The 15164-nt window shown below is 52.6% G+C and overlaps 1 protein-coding gene across 16 annotated transcripts in view; it reads right to left on the bottom strand.

The window, feature by feature from the left end:
• Window positions 1–3780: 3780 nt before the first annotated feature.
• The window catches only part of UXS1 (UDP-glucuronate decarboxylase 1), a 111133-nt gene continuing 99749 nt past the window's right edge, over window positions 3781–15164 (bottom strand). For 14 of the 16 annotated variants that reach the window (XM_036262647.1, XM_036262644.1, XM_036262641.1 and 11 more), the window contains 4 exons: window positions 12132–12192; window positions 10173–10230; window positions 8443–8546; window positions 3877–4608 (listed from right to left, as the gene is read on the bottom strand). In XM_036262647.1, coding sequence (XP_036118540.1) covers window positions 4477–4608; window positions 8443–8546; window positions 10173–10230; window positions 12132–12192 — 355 coding nt within the window. In that variant the 3' untranslated portion in view covers window positions 3877–4476. Of the gene's footprint in view, window positions 4609–8442; window positions 8547–10172; window positions 10231–12131; window positions 12193–15164 lie in introns of all 16 variants that reach the window. The other 2 variants (XM_036262633.1, XM_036262634.1) reach the window with 2 other exon arrangements.

The raw sequence follows: 15164 nt of genomic DNA, 5'->3' as shown, positions 1-15164 counted from the left end.
TCCAACTTTGTTCTTTCTCAAGATTGCTTTGGTTATTTAGGATCTTTTGTGGTTTCATATACATTTTTGGATTATTTATTCTAGTTCTGTGAAATATGTCATTGGTATTTTGATAGAATTGCATTGAATCTATAGACTGCTTTGGGTAATGTGAACATTTTAACACTATTAATTCTTCCTATCTATAAGCACAGTATATGCTCCCACTTACTTACATCTTCTTCAATTTCTTTCTTCAGTGTCTTATAATTTTCCGAGTACAGGTCTTTTACCTCCTTGGTTAAATTTATTCCTAGGTGTTTTTGTTTGTTTGTTTGTTTGTTTTTATGTAATTGTAAATGGGATTTCCTTAGTTTCCCTTTCTGATTATTGGTGCATACAAATACAACTGATTTTTGAATACTTATTTTGTATCCTGCTATTTAACTAAATTTATCAGTTCTAGCAGGGTTTTTTTTTTTTTTGGTGAAATCTTTATAGAGTTCCATGTTTACAGTATGATGTCATCTGCAAATAATGAGTTTTACTTCTTTCTTTCCAATTTGGATGCTTTTTATTTCTTCTTATAACTTAATAATCTCTTTAAAGACCCTACTCCAAATATGACTACATTCTGCGGTTCTAGAGATCAGGAGTTCCAACACATGAATTTTGGGGAGTGAGGCACAAGTCAGCCCATAATACCACTATATCCTTCCTTGGGTCCTGAAGTCCTTAGTCAGTCTGGCTTTTCTACCTACTTTCATATTCCCCTTATGTTTGTTTTGTATTTAATGTCCAGAATTTTGTATTGTACTTGGTGGGTAAAATAGCAGAAACATAAGAAGATGGTTCCATCTTCTTGGAAACAGAAGTCTCTTCCTCGCATTTTATTTTACTTTAGTTTCTTTAAAAACTGACCTCCTAGGATTGGTAAATGGTAAAGTCAGCTATTTTGACTTCTGCATGCTGGGTCTTTATATCATCATACTAGTTTTACTTAAAATAAAATGTATAAAAAAATACAGAAATACAAAATTCAAAATGTACCAAATAGTAAGACTTTTAAAAAACATTAAGGTTCTTGGACAAACCCATTAATTGACAAGCAAGGATCTTGGGAAGTCATCACTCCATCCTAATAGCTAAAAAGCAGAACTGAAAAATCAACTCTTCCTGGATACACCAGAGAAGTGAGGTCAAAAGACAAGCTGCTGTCCCTCCACTGGGAAGACGGACAGGCGAACAAGAGAACCGTAACTCACTGGGTTAACAACCCCCGCGTGAATGAGTGCCAGGGCAGGAAAAAGCTGAACTATAATTGATGAATTGCTGGAGGCTTAGTGTAGACAATCTGAGTTTAAAAATCCAGGGGGAGCTAGTATAGGGAGACCCCAAAATTTTGAGTTTGACCTCCAAGAGCTCAACTGGGTTCTCATTGTGAAGAGCAGAAAAAAATCCCATCGCTTCCAGCCTCAGGAAGGAAAAAGGAATCATGTGACCTGCATGAGCACACTCTGTTCTTCATAACCAGGCCCGCCCTCCGGAGAAACCAGGCGATCGGGCGAACCTGCGGGGCTACGTCAGAGCCCAACTGCCGGGGGAGAGTGTCCCACCTGAAGGATAAGTAGAAATTAAGGTTCTTGATAATAAAAATCACTACTCTTTCCCGGCCAGTGTGGCTCAGTGGTTGAGCGTCGACCCATGCACCAAGAGGTCGCCAGTTCAATTCCCAGTCAGGGCACATGCCCAGGTGTGGGTCCGATCCCCAGGGGGGCGTGCAGGAGGCGGCCAATCGGTGTTCTCTCTCATCGATGTTTCTATCTCCCTCTCCCTCTCACTTCCTCTCTGAAAATCAATAAAGAAAAACAAGATCACCACTCTTTCCTTCCCACAGCACAGCTATAGATAAAAATGACCCTTGTTCCCCGACGTGGCTAAGGCACAAACAGAATACAGGTAAAATTTTAATACAGGAAAAAAAAAAAAGAGCCCTGGCCGGTTTGGCTCAGCGGTTCAAGCATCAACCTGTGGTCCAGAGAGACCCGGGTTCGGTTCCCGCTAAGGGCATGTACCTCGGTTGCAGTTTGTCCCCGGCCCTGGTTGGGTCGTGTAGGTGGCAGCCACTCGATGTGTCCCTTTCACGTCGATGTTTTTCTCTCTCTCCCTCCCACTCTATCTGAACAAAATATGGGGGGAAAAATGTCCTCAGGTGAGGATTTAAAAAAAAAAGGGTGGGTTACCTTGACAATCAGAACAAAGCCCTGCTGGGGTCTGTGACGCAGTGTCCCCCCCTGGAAGCAGCGGTAGCAGTGTCAGGGCCATTTTCCTATTAAAGGTAACAGTCGCCGAGAAAGTCTAGGTAAAGCACACAGATCACTTTCATATACAAACTGAAACCTTAAAACTCCCAGCTCCTCTGCTCCAGGAAATCACTAAGGGCCTCCCAGACGTCCCTGGCTCTTTTCTGAAACCAAACTGCAACTCATTCTCCTGGCCAGACCAGCGTAAAACTCAACATAATTTCTAGGTTAAGAACTAAGTCAAGCTCACACATAATTAAAAACCATTAACCAGATTGCAGCTCACCCAACACCATCCAGGGACGGAAGACTCCCAGGACCCATGGAGAGGAGACGGGCAGGAGCCCATGGGGCCCGTGGGCTGCGCTCAGCGTCCAAAGTGTGCAGCTGGAATCCAGGCTCCCTCCATACCGCTTTCCTGGCTCCTTGGGACAGGCATATGCTTACTTCAAAGTTTTCATTATTTTCCTGGATGTTATCCCTTTCCTGAGTGTGAATTATTACACATAATCCCTCTCCCCCTTCTTATTCCCTGAATTTTATAAAAATCATGGGGAAAAACGGCAGAAGGATGAAACCCAGGGAAGCTTCCCAGAATTAGCAAGCAACGAGGCAGGATTCTGGACCTGGGGCTCCGGCACTCCCGACCTGCAGCACACAGGTCAGCTCCACACCCTCCCTCTGTCTGTGTTCTGTCTTCAACATATGGGCCACGGCCAGGAGTTTCCAAACCAGCTTCTCAGCTCTGTTCATCCCTGCTCAGTCAATAGTGCACCATTCCGTTCCGGCCAAGATGATGACAATCAAAAATAAAACACTGTCCTTGAGTCCTCTTTTTCTTCTCGCATCACACCCAGTCTAGCACCGACTTCTGGTCCCAGAATCTCGCAGGGAGGAAGCTGAGCGTGACAGATAAAACCACTGCTCTCTTAGCCTGGCCCCAAATTCTCATCGAAAGAACATCTCCAGCTAAATATATCCCCAGGTGATTCTGAAGGCAGGCAACGTCCTGGTTGGTGATGGACACAAGTGTTCTGGCCACATGCGTGGTGCTCAGGGCTCCTCGGTGCCGGTTCAGGTTTTGTCCAGATCGAGCAGAGAAAACTGACCGTGTTGCTTTAATTCGCCACATTGTTCTTCCGTTTGTTACCAAAAAAATACAAAAACTAAAACTAAATCTCGAAAGAACTCTGAATGGAAGTGAGAGCTCTGTTTGCACTCCGCGTCCAGTTCACACGCACTTCTTTCTCTCCATTTGGTCTGTTTCCAGACAAGGGCACATGACCCTAACCCTGGGCGACAGCTGAGGAGCGCTCCACACGGCCGTCAGTACAGTCCCAGACTCAGCCCAGGGAGCATATAATGTTTTCAGCATCCACTCACCAATTATGTATTACACCAACATGGATGTTTTCAGAACTTTTTAAATTAAATTCTCCAATGTTTCTCAGCAATCCAACAATGAAAGCAGAAAGCCAGTCAACCTTTAAAACTGAAAGTGAGTTTCAATGTTTTATTAAAATAGCATATTTAACCACTGTTAACCAAGAATACCTTAACGTCGTTCCCACCCGCCCACCCCAAATACGCAGCACAACACAGTAGTGATTTCAAATATCATGATCATGAAAACTGACAGAAACAGTTCAAAGTCAAGTTTGCAACTAAAACCTGGACCTTGGAAAAATTCTGAATGAAAAGAAACATAAAGCTCTCAGACAGAACTCTTTCATCCACTGAAGAATGAATGCCGGCGCGCCACCGCCTGGACCACTGCTCGGCCATTCTCCTCTGCAGGCGGAGTTCGCGTCTCAGGACGGGCACCGCTGCTATAAATAAGGTCGGCATCTTCAGCCCAGGTTCTGTTCCTTTTCAGCTTCACAAAGAAACCAGTAAATAAAACTGTCAACGACAGTCACGACATTTGCTCTCACAGCAAGATAAAAAACTTGAATCACGCAGAGATGCGTCTATGCTATTTTACATTAAAAAAACAGATTTAAAAAGTGCAAGGCAAAATTTGCAGTTTCTTGAAGGGAGTCTTTAGGCACATCCATTTCTTTAAAGCAAGCTTCAGAATAAAATTCCAGTTTGTTCTTCATGACACCTGTTTAAGTCTCTCTCTGAGAAAAAACAAAGAAGAAACACATCCCATCAGTGTGAAACAGGGAGCCTTGGTCCCGAGAATGAGCTTTCAGTTATGGCGCGTCCGTCCCTTTTTGATTCTCGCAGGCTTCGGTTTGGGGATGTACTGATTATTTGCCTGGTACTCCAGTTCTTTCCGGAAGTAGTGAATCGCTTTGTTTAAACCCTCTTCCAGCGGGACCTGTGCAAAGAGAACGCAGACTGAGAGACTAGGTGGCGACTGACAAGACCACGACCATCTCAGGCTCACGCAAGGAAGTGCTGACCCGAGTCACAGCACAGCTCGAGGTCCCAAGGGCAACAGGGCTGCCTGGGAGAAGCGGCTCATCTTTGCAAAGCCCCTGCAGAACGCCCTGGGGAAGCGGACAACCTATACTCCAGGCTGACATAAAACCCCCAGAGATCCGAACTGCTTCTCAGGCTTGGCGTCTACTCCAGTTGTAATCAGTCACAAGATCACTTTCTTTTTAAGTTTTTTCCATTAATCCTCACCCAAGGATTTTTTTTTGCACCGATTTTTAGAGAGAGTGGAAGGAAGGGGAGGGACATCAGTGTGAGAGAGAGACATCAAATGTGCCCTGACCGGGACAGGGGATCAAACCTGCAACCCAGCCCTGGCCATTTGGCTCAGCAGTTAGGGTGTCAGCCCGTGGACCAGAGTCCCAGGTTTGGTTCCCACTAGGGGCACGTACCTCAGTTGCAGTTTGTTCCTGGCCCTGGTTGGGGTGGTGTGGGTGGCAGCCAGTCGAGGCAGCGTGTCTCTCTCACGTCGATGGTTCTCTCTCTCCCTCCTGCTCTATCTGAGGATGCATGCAAAAGTGTCCTCGGGTGAGGATAAAAAAAAACCAAAAAACCTGCAACCCAGGTATGTGCCCTTGACCAGAAATCAAACCTAAAACCCTTTGGTGTATGGGCCAATGCTCCCACCACTGAACCACACAGGCCAGGGCACAAGATCACTTTAAAATATGCACCCATTGCCCAGTCAGTGAAGCTCAGTGGATTGAGCATCGTCCCATGGACTGAGAGATCCCAGTTCTATTCCCGGTCAGGGCACATGCCCCGGTTGTGGGCTCGATCCCCAGTGGGGGGCGTGTAGGAGGCAGCCCATCGATGTATCTCTCTCACATCGATGTTTCTATCTCTCTCTCCCTTCCTCTTTCTAAAAATTCAATAAAAATATATTTAAAAACATTTTAAAAAATAATAAAATATGCACGCATTGCCCGGCCGGTGAGGCTCAGTGGCTAAGCATCGACCCATGCACCAGGAGGTCACAGTTTGATTCCATCAGGGCCCATGCCCAGGTTGCGGGCTGATCTCAGGTGGGGGGGGCTTGTAGGAGACAGCCCATCGATGTTCTCTCTCATTGATGTTTCTCCCCCTCTCCCTTCCTCTCTAAAAATCAATAAAAAAATATTTTAAAAATTAAATAAATAAAATATGCCCCCAGCACAGAGGGCAGGTGCTTCGGGAAGCACTGTGTCTTCTGACCCACCCCCTCCCACGTGACGGCGCTCTGCACTCCTCCCCAGCCTGGGGCTGGGCCGGAAGGGACCTTAGGAAAAGCCCCTGCACTTGGAGCAGCACTGCAGCCACAGGAAACAGGACTCGAACCCGCTGCCCGTTAAGGGAGGAGTGGGCGGAGCCACTGCCCGGGGCACCAGAAACGGGGAGAGGCCCTGGGGGCCTGTGACCTTGGTGGCAGTGGTTTCATGTCAAAGTGATCACGTGGTACATTTTAAACGTGGGCAGTTTGCCAATCTCACCTGAGTCGTCAGAAACAGACACACATGGGAACATTAAGATGATCTGACTAAAAGCTCCTCTGGCTCTGGCTCAGCGGTTGGAGCATCCCGGGTTCGGTTTCCGCTCAGGGCACGTACCTTGGTTGCAGCTTGTCCCCGGTTGGGGTTGTGTGGGTGGCAACCAGTCGATGTGTCTCTCTCACATCAGTATTTCTCTCTTTCTTCCTCCCTCTCTCCCTTCCGCCCTATCTGAAGATAAATGCAAAAAATGTCCTCGGGTGAGGATACAAAAATAAATAAATAAAAGCTTCTTTGGACAAGATCCCTCAAAAATTTTCTTATGAAGCAAGCTACTAGTAGGAAGAGCCACTAGTGGTAGATGACTTACATTCCAAGAATGTTGGCCTATTATAGTCAACTCCAGACAACAGAAAAGCCCCTGTGCACATACTTCAGCTACAAGCCATGGCCACTGGGTGGCGAATGCCCTTAACCGTCCTCAGGTGTCCTGTCTACAACACAGGTTGTATGTACAGAGGGGCCGAGACAAGCCCCTTCTCAGTGTGAACCGTATGCTTGATGTGACCCACTCTGCGCAGCTGGACTGTCACACACTAGATGTCGGTGAGTCTGGGCACAATCCCAGTTGTATTTCAGTAAGTTTCTGTACCTTCAGCGGATCACTGACTGCCGATCACAGGGTGAAGTAAGGATGGGGTGGAAATCCCCCATCTCCTCAAGTGCCACATTCCACCTTTCCACTCACTGAGTCCCCTCGTTCTCTGAAGGATAGCAGAACACGCCACCCCACATGTGACCGGGAGCTCAGGACACACCACCCCAACCTGCCACTCTGGCTCACCGGCGACCGAGCTGCAGACAGTTGGGAAACGGCAAATGCAGGGAGCAGCCCAAAGACAACCCTCCAAAGGGAGCTCACCTGCCGTAAATCCTCCCGGGGCCCAGCAACCAGGGAGGGCCGCCTGGTCCCCGGGCAGGACACGAAAGTCGTCACCCGGTCAACGGTCACAAACTTCCACTAATCTCCCATCTATTCTTCGCAGGCCTCATTCATCCTTCTTAAAACCACTTCCTCTCCCCCGAAAGCCGATGTTCCCCCTCCTCTTTCCCTACAAAGGTGGCATTTAAGTCTGAATTCCAAGCCACCTCTGAGTTCCTCATTTTTCCCGGTATCTCCCATGTATCCATGAGGCATTCACGTTAATAAACTTGTTTTTCTCTTGTTAATCTTTCATTACTGGGGTCTCAGCTGAGAACTCGGAAAGGCAGAGGGAAAACTATTTCTCCTCACTTACCTTCCCTATTACACATATCTCCTAAAGGTGAACGAACACCGGAGACTCTGGCCCTCCTCTCTGTACCTGTGACCTGCCAGGGAGGAGCTGCAGCCTACAGGCCAGCTGACGGCACTACATTTACTGAGCACGAGGGCGCGAGGGCTGCAGGAGCTGTGGGGCTGCTGTGCACGTGCCCCCGTCTGTCCCCGGGGAGCGCACGTTCCAGTAGGGCCCACGGAGGTGGCGGTGAGGAGCCGCGGGAATGGCAGAGACCTGACAGACGGCAGGTGGGGGAGGCTGCTGCAGGACGTGGTCGCCCGGACGGGCGGCCTCTGAACTGAGCCCCGAAGGTAAAGATGCAGCACCACGTGCAGCCCGGGGACACGCCCGAGAGGACGGCACTCCAGGCCGCGGGAGAACTCCCAGCGTCTCGCAGCCACACCGGGAGTCTGACTTAGTCTAACGCATCTGGAAGGGTGGGGTCCGCCTCCCCGCGCCTTGTCTCTGACGCTTCCAGCCCGGTGTTCCTCCTGCGTGGGAGCCGGCGGGACTGGCTCGCCCTGGCGCACAGCAACCTCGCCCAACCCTGCACACGCAGACATCCTGGGCCACATGGAGGCAGGCGGGTCATCCAGGGCGGGCAAGGCCGCGACGCGCACGGCCATCACCCTCAATGCTGCCTTCATGGATGGAGCTCCGCACGTGTGTGTGTGTGTGTGTGTGTGTGTGTGAGAGAGAGAGAGAGAGAGAGAGACTTTACAAGAGCAGAGACCCGGGTGGGGGGGAGACTTTACAAGAGCAGAGACCCCAGGAGGCCCAAGCCGCTTCCCTAGGAATGTTGAATGAGACATAACAAGCAGGTAATGGCCTGAAGGAAACCCTCCGTCGGGTTTGCCCAGATGCCCAAGCCCCCCTCGCTCTGCCGGGGGCTGCCCGACAACGGTCAACACGCTCGGACCCCACACTCACCACGGGCTCCCATCCGAGCATCAGCTTCGCTTTTTTGATGTCTGGTTTTCTTTTCTGTGGGTCATCCTGAGCTTCAGAGAGAAACTGGATTTCACTTCCACTACCTGAGTTGTTTTTAAAAAGAAAAAAAAAAGGTAAGAGAGTATCACAAGCCACTAGGAACGTGATGTTTCACCACAAACATCAAATGAATGGGGTAGGGTTGGGTGACGTGTCTTCATGGAGTCACTCAGCCACCTGAGGGCTGGACTGCGCCCCACGAGAGCTGGTGAGGCCAGGCCACCGCCTCTGCAGGCCTAGTGACATGTGAGGGCCAGCCCAGCACGGCCGGCTCCTGGGCAGCCACCCACCATCAGCTAACACGGCAGGTGTGCCCACCGAACATGACTCCAAAACGGCCAACATGGTGTGTGGGCAAATGTGGTGTGCAGTCGCCCATGACCCTGCTGGCCCACGAGCAACAGGGTGGTCATGCCCTGGACGAGGCCCTCGCCGGTGATCAGGCTGGTCTAACACATGGAGCCAGCAGTGTGCAGGGGGCATGACCCTGGGCCGGTTCCAGGCCGACACCTACCAAAGACCTGGGCACGTACGCGATGCAGGAGCAAGCCCTGAGCCAACACTGAGATGTCCAGCTACCGCCCTGGAGAGGCCTCGTGCGCAAGGACAGACAGCCTGGCTGGTTAGCGTCCTTGCTGGGCCCAGACCCTGCTGCTGCTGGCCTGGGCGGGGGGCGGGGGCGGGGGGCGCAGCTACTCGCAGGCCCTGCGGCCGTGCCGTGGCCCAGGCAGGCTCCCCCCGGGAACGTGGTGGTGAGTCTGCACTCCAGGTGCCCGAGGCGCTGCACAGGCCAGTCCAGGGCCGTGGCCGCACCCCGCTGACACCTGAGTTCTTCCCACCTCGGTGACAACCGAGCCTGAATGGAGGCTGCTGGAGCCACAAGATACTGGGTGTACGTCTGAGGAAGACCGTCTCCTCACCCCGCTGCTCAGAGTGGGAAGCATGCCGGCAGAGGGCGGCGCACTGCAGGACGACACCCCGAAAGCCAGTCCAGCTAAGTGTGGGGTCCGAAGAGCCACTTCTGAACACCCTGCATCACGTTCGTCCCCAGGCTAGCCAACTGCCCACCAGCCTGGCTCCGTCCTGGTTCCAAGTCCTCGATCACCCCTGGGAAATGGACGCCCTGCAAGAGCCAGGTCTCCCAGAGCTCCGGTCAGCCCGATGAGGTGACAGGGCGCCATGCACGTCGGCAACCCAAGGGCGGGTTGAAATCACAACTTCTACGGAGCAGACCTTGCCTGGGGCTACTGCGGCGTCCACACTGGCCCCACCGACCCGGCAGGGCTGCAAACAGGACGTCACCCTGCACAGCCGTCAGAAACCAGCAGGCGGGGTGTCATGGCTCTGAGGGCCTGCCCCACACTGCCCGCCTGGAACTAACGACGTCACCTGTGCTGGGAGCCAACCCTCGGGTCTCAAGACTGGGACAAGGCTTCCCACGCCACAGACCTGCAATTACAAAGGGAAACAGAACCCACCCTCCCCCACCCTTCTGTCTGTCTGTCCACTCCTTCATTCAAGAACCAGAAAACAGTTAAGTGCTCCTGAGGAAGTTCCGCTGTTTATCCAATTCAGTGAGCTTGTGCCAGCTGCACACTTTCCAGTCAAGGTGCTGTAACCAATAGCGAAGTGCAGGTGGGTTCACTCAGGGAGGCGTTCACCCTACTTACCAACAAGGCTTTTAATTAACTGAGCAAATTCTAGGATTGTGTGTTCTTCCGGGTTCCCCTGAGGAAGAAAGGGGCTCTGGTTATAAGCGAGATTGCAGCAGCAGATGCCGCCACCCCCACCCACACCCACGCACGTCTGCAGGCGTCTCCAGGAGTCCCCGGGCTCCTGCTCACGCTCCACTGGGCGCCTAACTGTTCCAGATGATGACTACGCAACATGGCCGAGTGCTGAACCTCAGCCGTGTGCTCTGGACCCACGTGTGGTACAAGGACACCCTGTGGCAAGGCCAGGAGTACCCAGTGTGAACACACATTCCCTGGCCAAGTTACCAGGACAGACAACTTCGTCTAACTGCAGTGCCACTTTGCACAGAAGTCTGGTTCTGCAAGATGAGCTCTTCCAAGACATGCCCTTCCGTCTGAGTGCACTGGTGAGCTTAATAAAGGACTCACACCGGCACACGAAAGCCGAGGCGAGAGAAAGTGCAGATCAAAGACACACAGAAGGCCAGTTTGGCTCAGCAGTTAGAGTGTCGGCCCGTCGACCAGAGAGACCCGGTTTCGGTTCCCACTAAGGGAACGTACCTCGGGTTGCGGTTTGGCCCCGGCCCTGGTTGGAATCATGTGGGCGGCAACCACTCGAGTCTCTCTCACATTGATGTTTCTCTCTCTCTCTCTCGCTCCGGCTTTATGTGAAAATAAATGCAGAAATGCCCTCGGGTGAGGATTAAAAATAAATTAATTAAGGCACACAGAGAAGTACAAGGGTAAGGGTGGCATGTACTTCAGGGAGTGTCAGCCCGGTAAACACTTGAACTGAGGCTCACAAGGTACATCCATCACCTTCTCTTCTTAACTGCATGTTTCTTCAAAGTGTGCATGAAGGAAACCCTGGCTGGGTGCCTACAGCCACCGCGTCCACCGCTCCAAAGGGAGCAACCTCTGCAGGTCCATTCTCTCCTATTTCGTAAGAACTTCCACTCCCCACTCAGCAAAAAATGAATGCTATGGCGCATGCCTAAGACTGCTGGCTACGCAGGAGGTCCGAGGAGAGGGAAACAAGCAGGCGCGCCAGGCCTGTGCTAGAACCCCGCGGGAGCAGGGCAGGGCTGGGGGGAGCACCGAAGCCGACTTGGTCGAGGTGACGTGGTCAAGGTGAGGAGTCTCCCTCATGAACCACGGGGCCCTCGTGTCCACTGCCATCAACAGAGACAGGACATCCGGAATGCCGGGCAGTCTGCACTGGACCCTCGCACGTGAAACGAGGCGGGAAGCCCGTCCAGAAGGCGGGGACGCGAGGGCAGGCGGACCGCAGTGACAGAGCCCTGCTGAAGAGCGGGCGAGGAGACCGGGCCTGCCCTCGCGTCCCTGGACAGGACGCTGCTGCGGCATCAGCCCAGCTCGAATGGCTCGCACGCGGAGAAGCAAGGCTAGTCAATGGGAGAACAGGGAATGAGATTTTAGTCCTAGATATAAGAGGGAACTCTCTGTCCGCAGAACTGGACACAGACAGAATTCCTTTCAGAGAAGCAAGTTCACCAGCACTAAATGTCACTGAGGCCGGGAAGCGACCTTGCTCCTCCCAGCACGGAGACGGCGGTCGCAGGACGCAGGTGCTCTGCACAGCCAGCCGCCTCCCGGAGGTAACGCGATGTTCCTAACTACCCCCTTCTCCACCGCACTGCATCGGCCTCCCAGACCTGTCTGCACACAGGAATGTCCACCCACCACACGCTTGACACGGTCTCAGGTGGATGGAGTTGGGTGGTGTGGATCGCATTGTACATCCCTGTCTTGCAAACATTTAACTTCCCTGTGGTCTCTTACTTTGTTCTGTGGTTTTTCTCTAGTGTGCAAGCTACAAGCGTGCATGCCGTGTGTTACAGCAAATCAAGCAGTCCGGCAGAGAACGAGGCCGCCGGTGACCTGTCCTGGGGACGGAGCAGAGGGCGTACTCACCAGGTTGACGGGGCTGCTGACGTTGCTGTTCATGAGCGCCACCAGGCCGTTCACCAGGTCACTAGGAGAGAGGGGAGGCTGAGCACCCGCCTGAAGAAAGCCACACCCAGCATCAGATCCCAGTCAGAGGTGTGGACAGGGCTAACGCTCTCCGGAAGAGGTGACATGACGCCTGGGGCCTGCTTTCCATGGGTGGGGTGCAGATGGCTGAGCAGGATGGAACCTGAGTGACGGGGCTGAGTGCTCTACTTTTGGGAATTTCTGAAACCCTTTAACAATTACAAAATAAATTAAAACAGGCACGCACCCAAAAGGCTGGAGTTGACACAAGTTCCCAACGAAAGTGTATGTGACACGTAACACATACGAAAGCAGGTGGTTAACAAAATAAGATCCACTGACATGAAAGAACTCCCGTGTGAAATCCCCACACCGCAAAGCACAGGTAAAGCCAACAACACTGAGCTGTTCCCACCGCCTCAACCTGCAGCTCACCGCTCCTGCCTCCCCGACACCTCCCACAAGTGCTCAGAGGGATCTGACGTTTCAAATGAATCGTGAGTGACCGGCCGTGAAGGTGAAGACAAGTAAGCAAAGTTCCGCTCACTAAGGTTTGTTTCTTATTTGCAGCAGCTTTCAAGTGTGGCTCTGTTCTGAAAAAGTTACTCCGTAAAGATAACACGTCCCTCCTGGCACCAGTCCTCTCTCTGGCCTGTGTCATCGGCTCTGCTCCTTAGCGGACTTTGAAGTCCAGTGTGCCATCCAAATGAGGTCCGTCGGAAACCCCTGCCTCCTTCTCCTCCATCACTACCAAAAGGAGAGGCTGCTGGGGTCAGCTTCGGAAGAAAACCTGTATTTGCTTTCCCGCTCATTGAGAGATGGTTTTGGTGGGGCATTTAGTAAGCAAACCATTTTCTGGGTTTTTGTTTATAGCAAATGGGCATTTTGCATGCACATGCCTGAGTCTGCTCTGTGCTCACAGATGAGCAGAGGTGCCAACAACAACAGACTTTGGATAATTTCTGTTTCCTAGAAACTGACAAAAAGTCACTTCACCACTATGGCAGTGACTAGGACATCGCAGCACATTCTCTTATGACACACGTCTCTGCGTATTCGAAACAGACATTAAGAGCTGCCATTCAGTGGTCCACAGTCATGGTTCATGCTGAGCCTGGGAGGGGCCCACTCGAGCTCGAAGATGACTGACTGCTACGCCACCAAACTCACCGGGGGCGTGGTGGGCGGGTCACGCATCTTCAATGGTAATGAACCCGCAACTGTTAAGGTCAAAATTGCACAGATCACACTCATTCAACCTGAAGCTCTTTAAAAGTGTCACTTTGACAAAGTGACTTTAAAACAATGTACAGCGTGCCTATGTCATGTGGATGAGGGTGTCACCTGACCATGGAAGGATCATCACGCCAGGATGTCAGTGCGTCTGACCTAGCCCTCAGAACCACGAAATGCCGCTTCAACGCCATCATGAATTTTGGAAACAGCTGATTTAGCACAGTAGCTACAGATTCAGACACTGTGTTTTAACTGAAGGAGAAAGATAGTCTCTAGAAAATAGCTTATTAACAGCAGCAAGACGTTGGTCAGTTAAGGGTCTCAGCTGAATCTTGAATAACTACAAGTGAAGCTGGGAAAGCCCCAGGCTGGCTCAGTCAAGTCCTCAGGCCCATGATCTCAGGCCCTGCCCCTGACATGGAGGGGCAGTGGGAGGGGCCGTGGGAGGGGCCGTGGGAGCGCGCCTGGGAGGGGCCGTGGGAGCGCGCAGTGGGAGGGGCCGTGGGAGCGCGCAGTGGGAGGGGCCGTGGGCGCGCCTGGGAGGGGCCGTGGGAGCGCGCAGTGGGAGGGGCCGTGGGAGCGCGCCTGGGAGGGGCCGTGGGAGCGCGCAGTGGGAGGGGCCGTGGGAGCGCGCAGTGGGAGGGGCCGTGGGAGCGCGCCTGGGAGGGGCCATGGGAGCGCGCAGTGGGAGGGGCCGTGGGAGCGCGCAGTGGGAGGGGCCGTGGGAGCGCGCAGTGGGAGGGGCCGTGGGAGCGCGCCTGGGAGGGGCCGTGGGAGCGCGCAGTGGGAGGGGCCGTGGGAGCGCGCAGTGGCGATGCAGCTGCAGGAGGAAGGGCTTCCCGAGAGGTCCTCAGTACATTCCCAGTGACACTGAGACCTGTGCTCTAGCTGTCGGATGGTCTGCCGACCAGGTGCATGGCCACCGGAGCAGGACCAGCAGCATGGCCACGTCTGTCCTGAGCTGGGTGGTATGCGACTCGTGCAGCACTCCATTCTTAACATGTTTCAATCACTAGCCACGAAAAAGGATCTGAAGAATCGGTTCTGACTGACTTCCCTTCTACCAGGTCTCACTCACGGCCCCAGGCTCACTAGTGGTCATGAGACATTGCAACTAGAGGCCCCGGGCTCACTAGTGGTCATGAGACATTGCAACTAGAGGCGCGTGGGGATCTGCTGGGGTGGCTTCGGGAACGCAGCGTAACTGGGGACCGCTGGCCCCTCAGGCACGTGCACGGGTGGGGAGAGCAGACTGCTGAAAGGGCGGCTATGCACCCAATACACAGACGTCCGACGATACGGTGGCGACACAGAAACGTGCCAGGATCCCTCTCTGAGCACAAAGGCCTGGGTTAGCACTTTGAAAAGGAAACAACCCTGAAGGAGGGGCAGTGCCTCTCCTGGTTACACCCCTTCTTAGAGTGCTTGGGCATCACAGGGGGCCCCTCTACACCCCCAGGCCTTTGTCCTGCTGGGTGAGATACTAATGGGGGGCACTGACCATTATATATGGTTTTTTTCTTTATTGATTTTAGAGAGAGAGGAAGAGAGAGGGAGAGAAAAAAACATCGATGAGAAAAAACATCGATTGGCCACCTCCTGCATGCCCCCGACTGGGGACCAGGCCCACAACCTGGGCATGTGCCCTGACCAGGAATCGAACTGGCGACCTCATGATGCATGGGTCGATGCTCAACCACTGAGCCACACCGGCCTGGCTATAGTGGTTGTTTTTAA

Source organism: Molossus molossus, unplaced genomic scaffold (assembly GCF_014108415.1).
Source record: "Molossus molossus isolate mMolMol1 unplaced genomic scaffold, mMolMol1.p scaffold_m16_p_15, whole genome shotgun sequence".
NCBI classification, from domain to species: Eukaryota; Metazoa; Chordata; class Mammalia; order Chiroptera; family Molossidae; genus Molossus; species Molossus molossus.
Note: the sequence above shows the minus strand (reverse complement) of the source record. Positions and strands in the feature narration are given on the sequence as shown.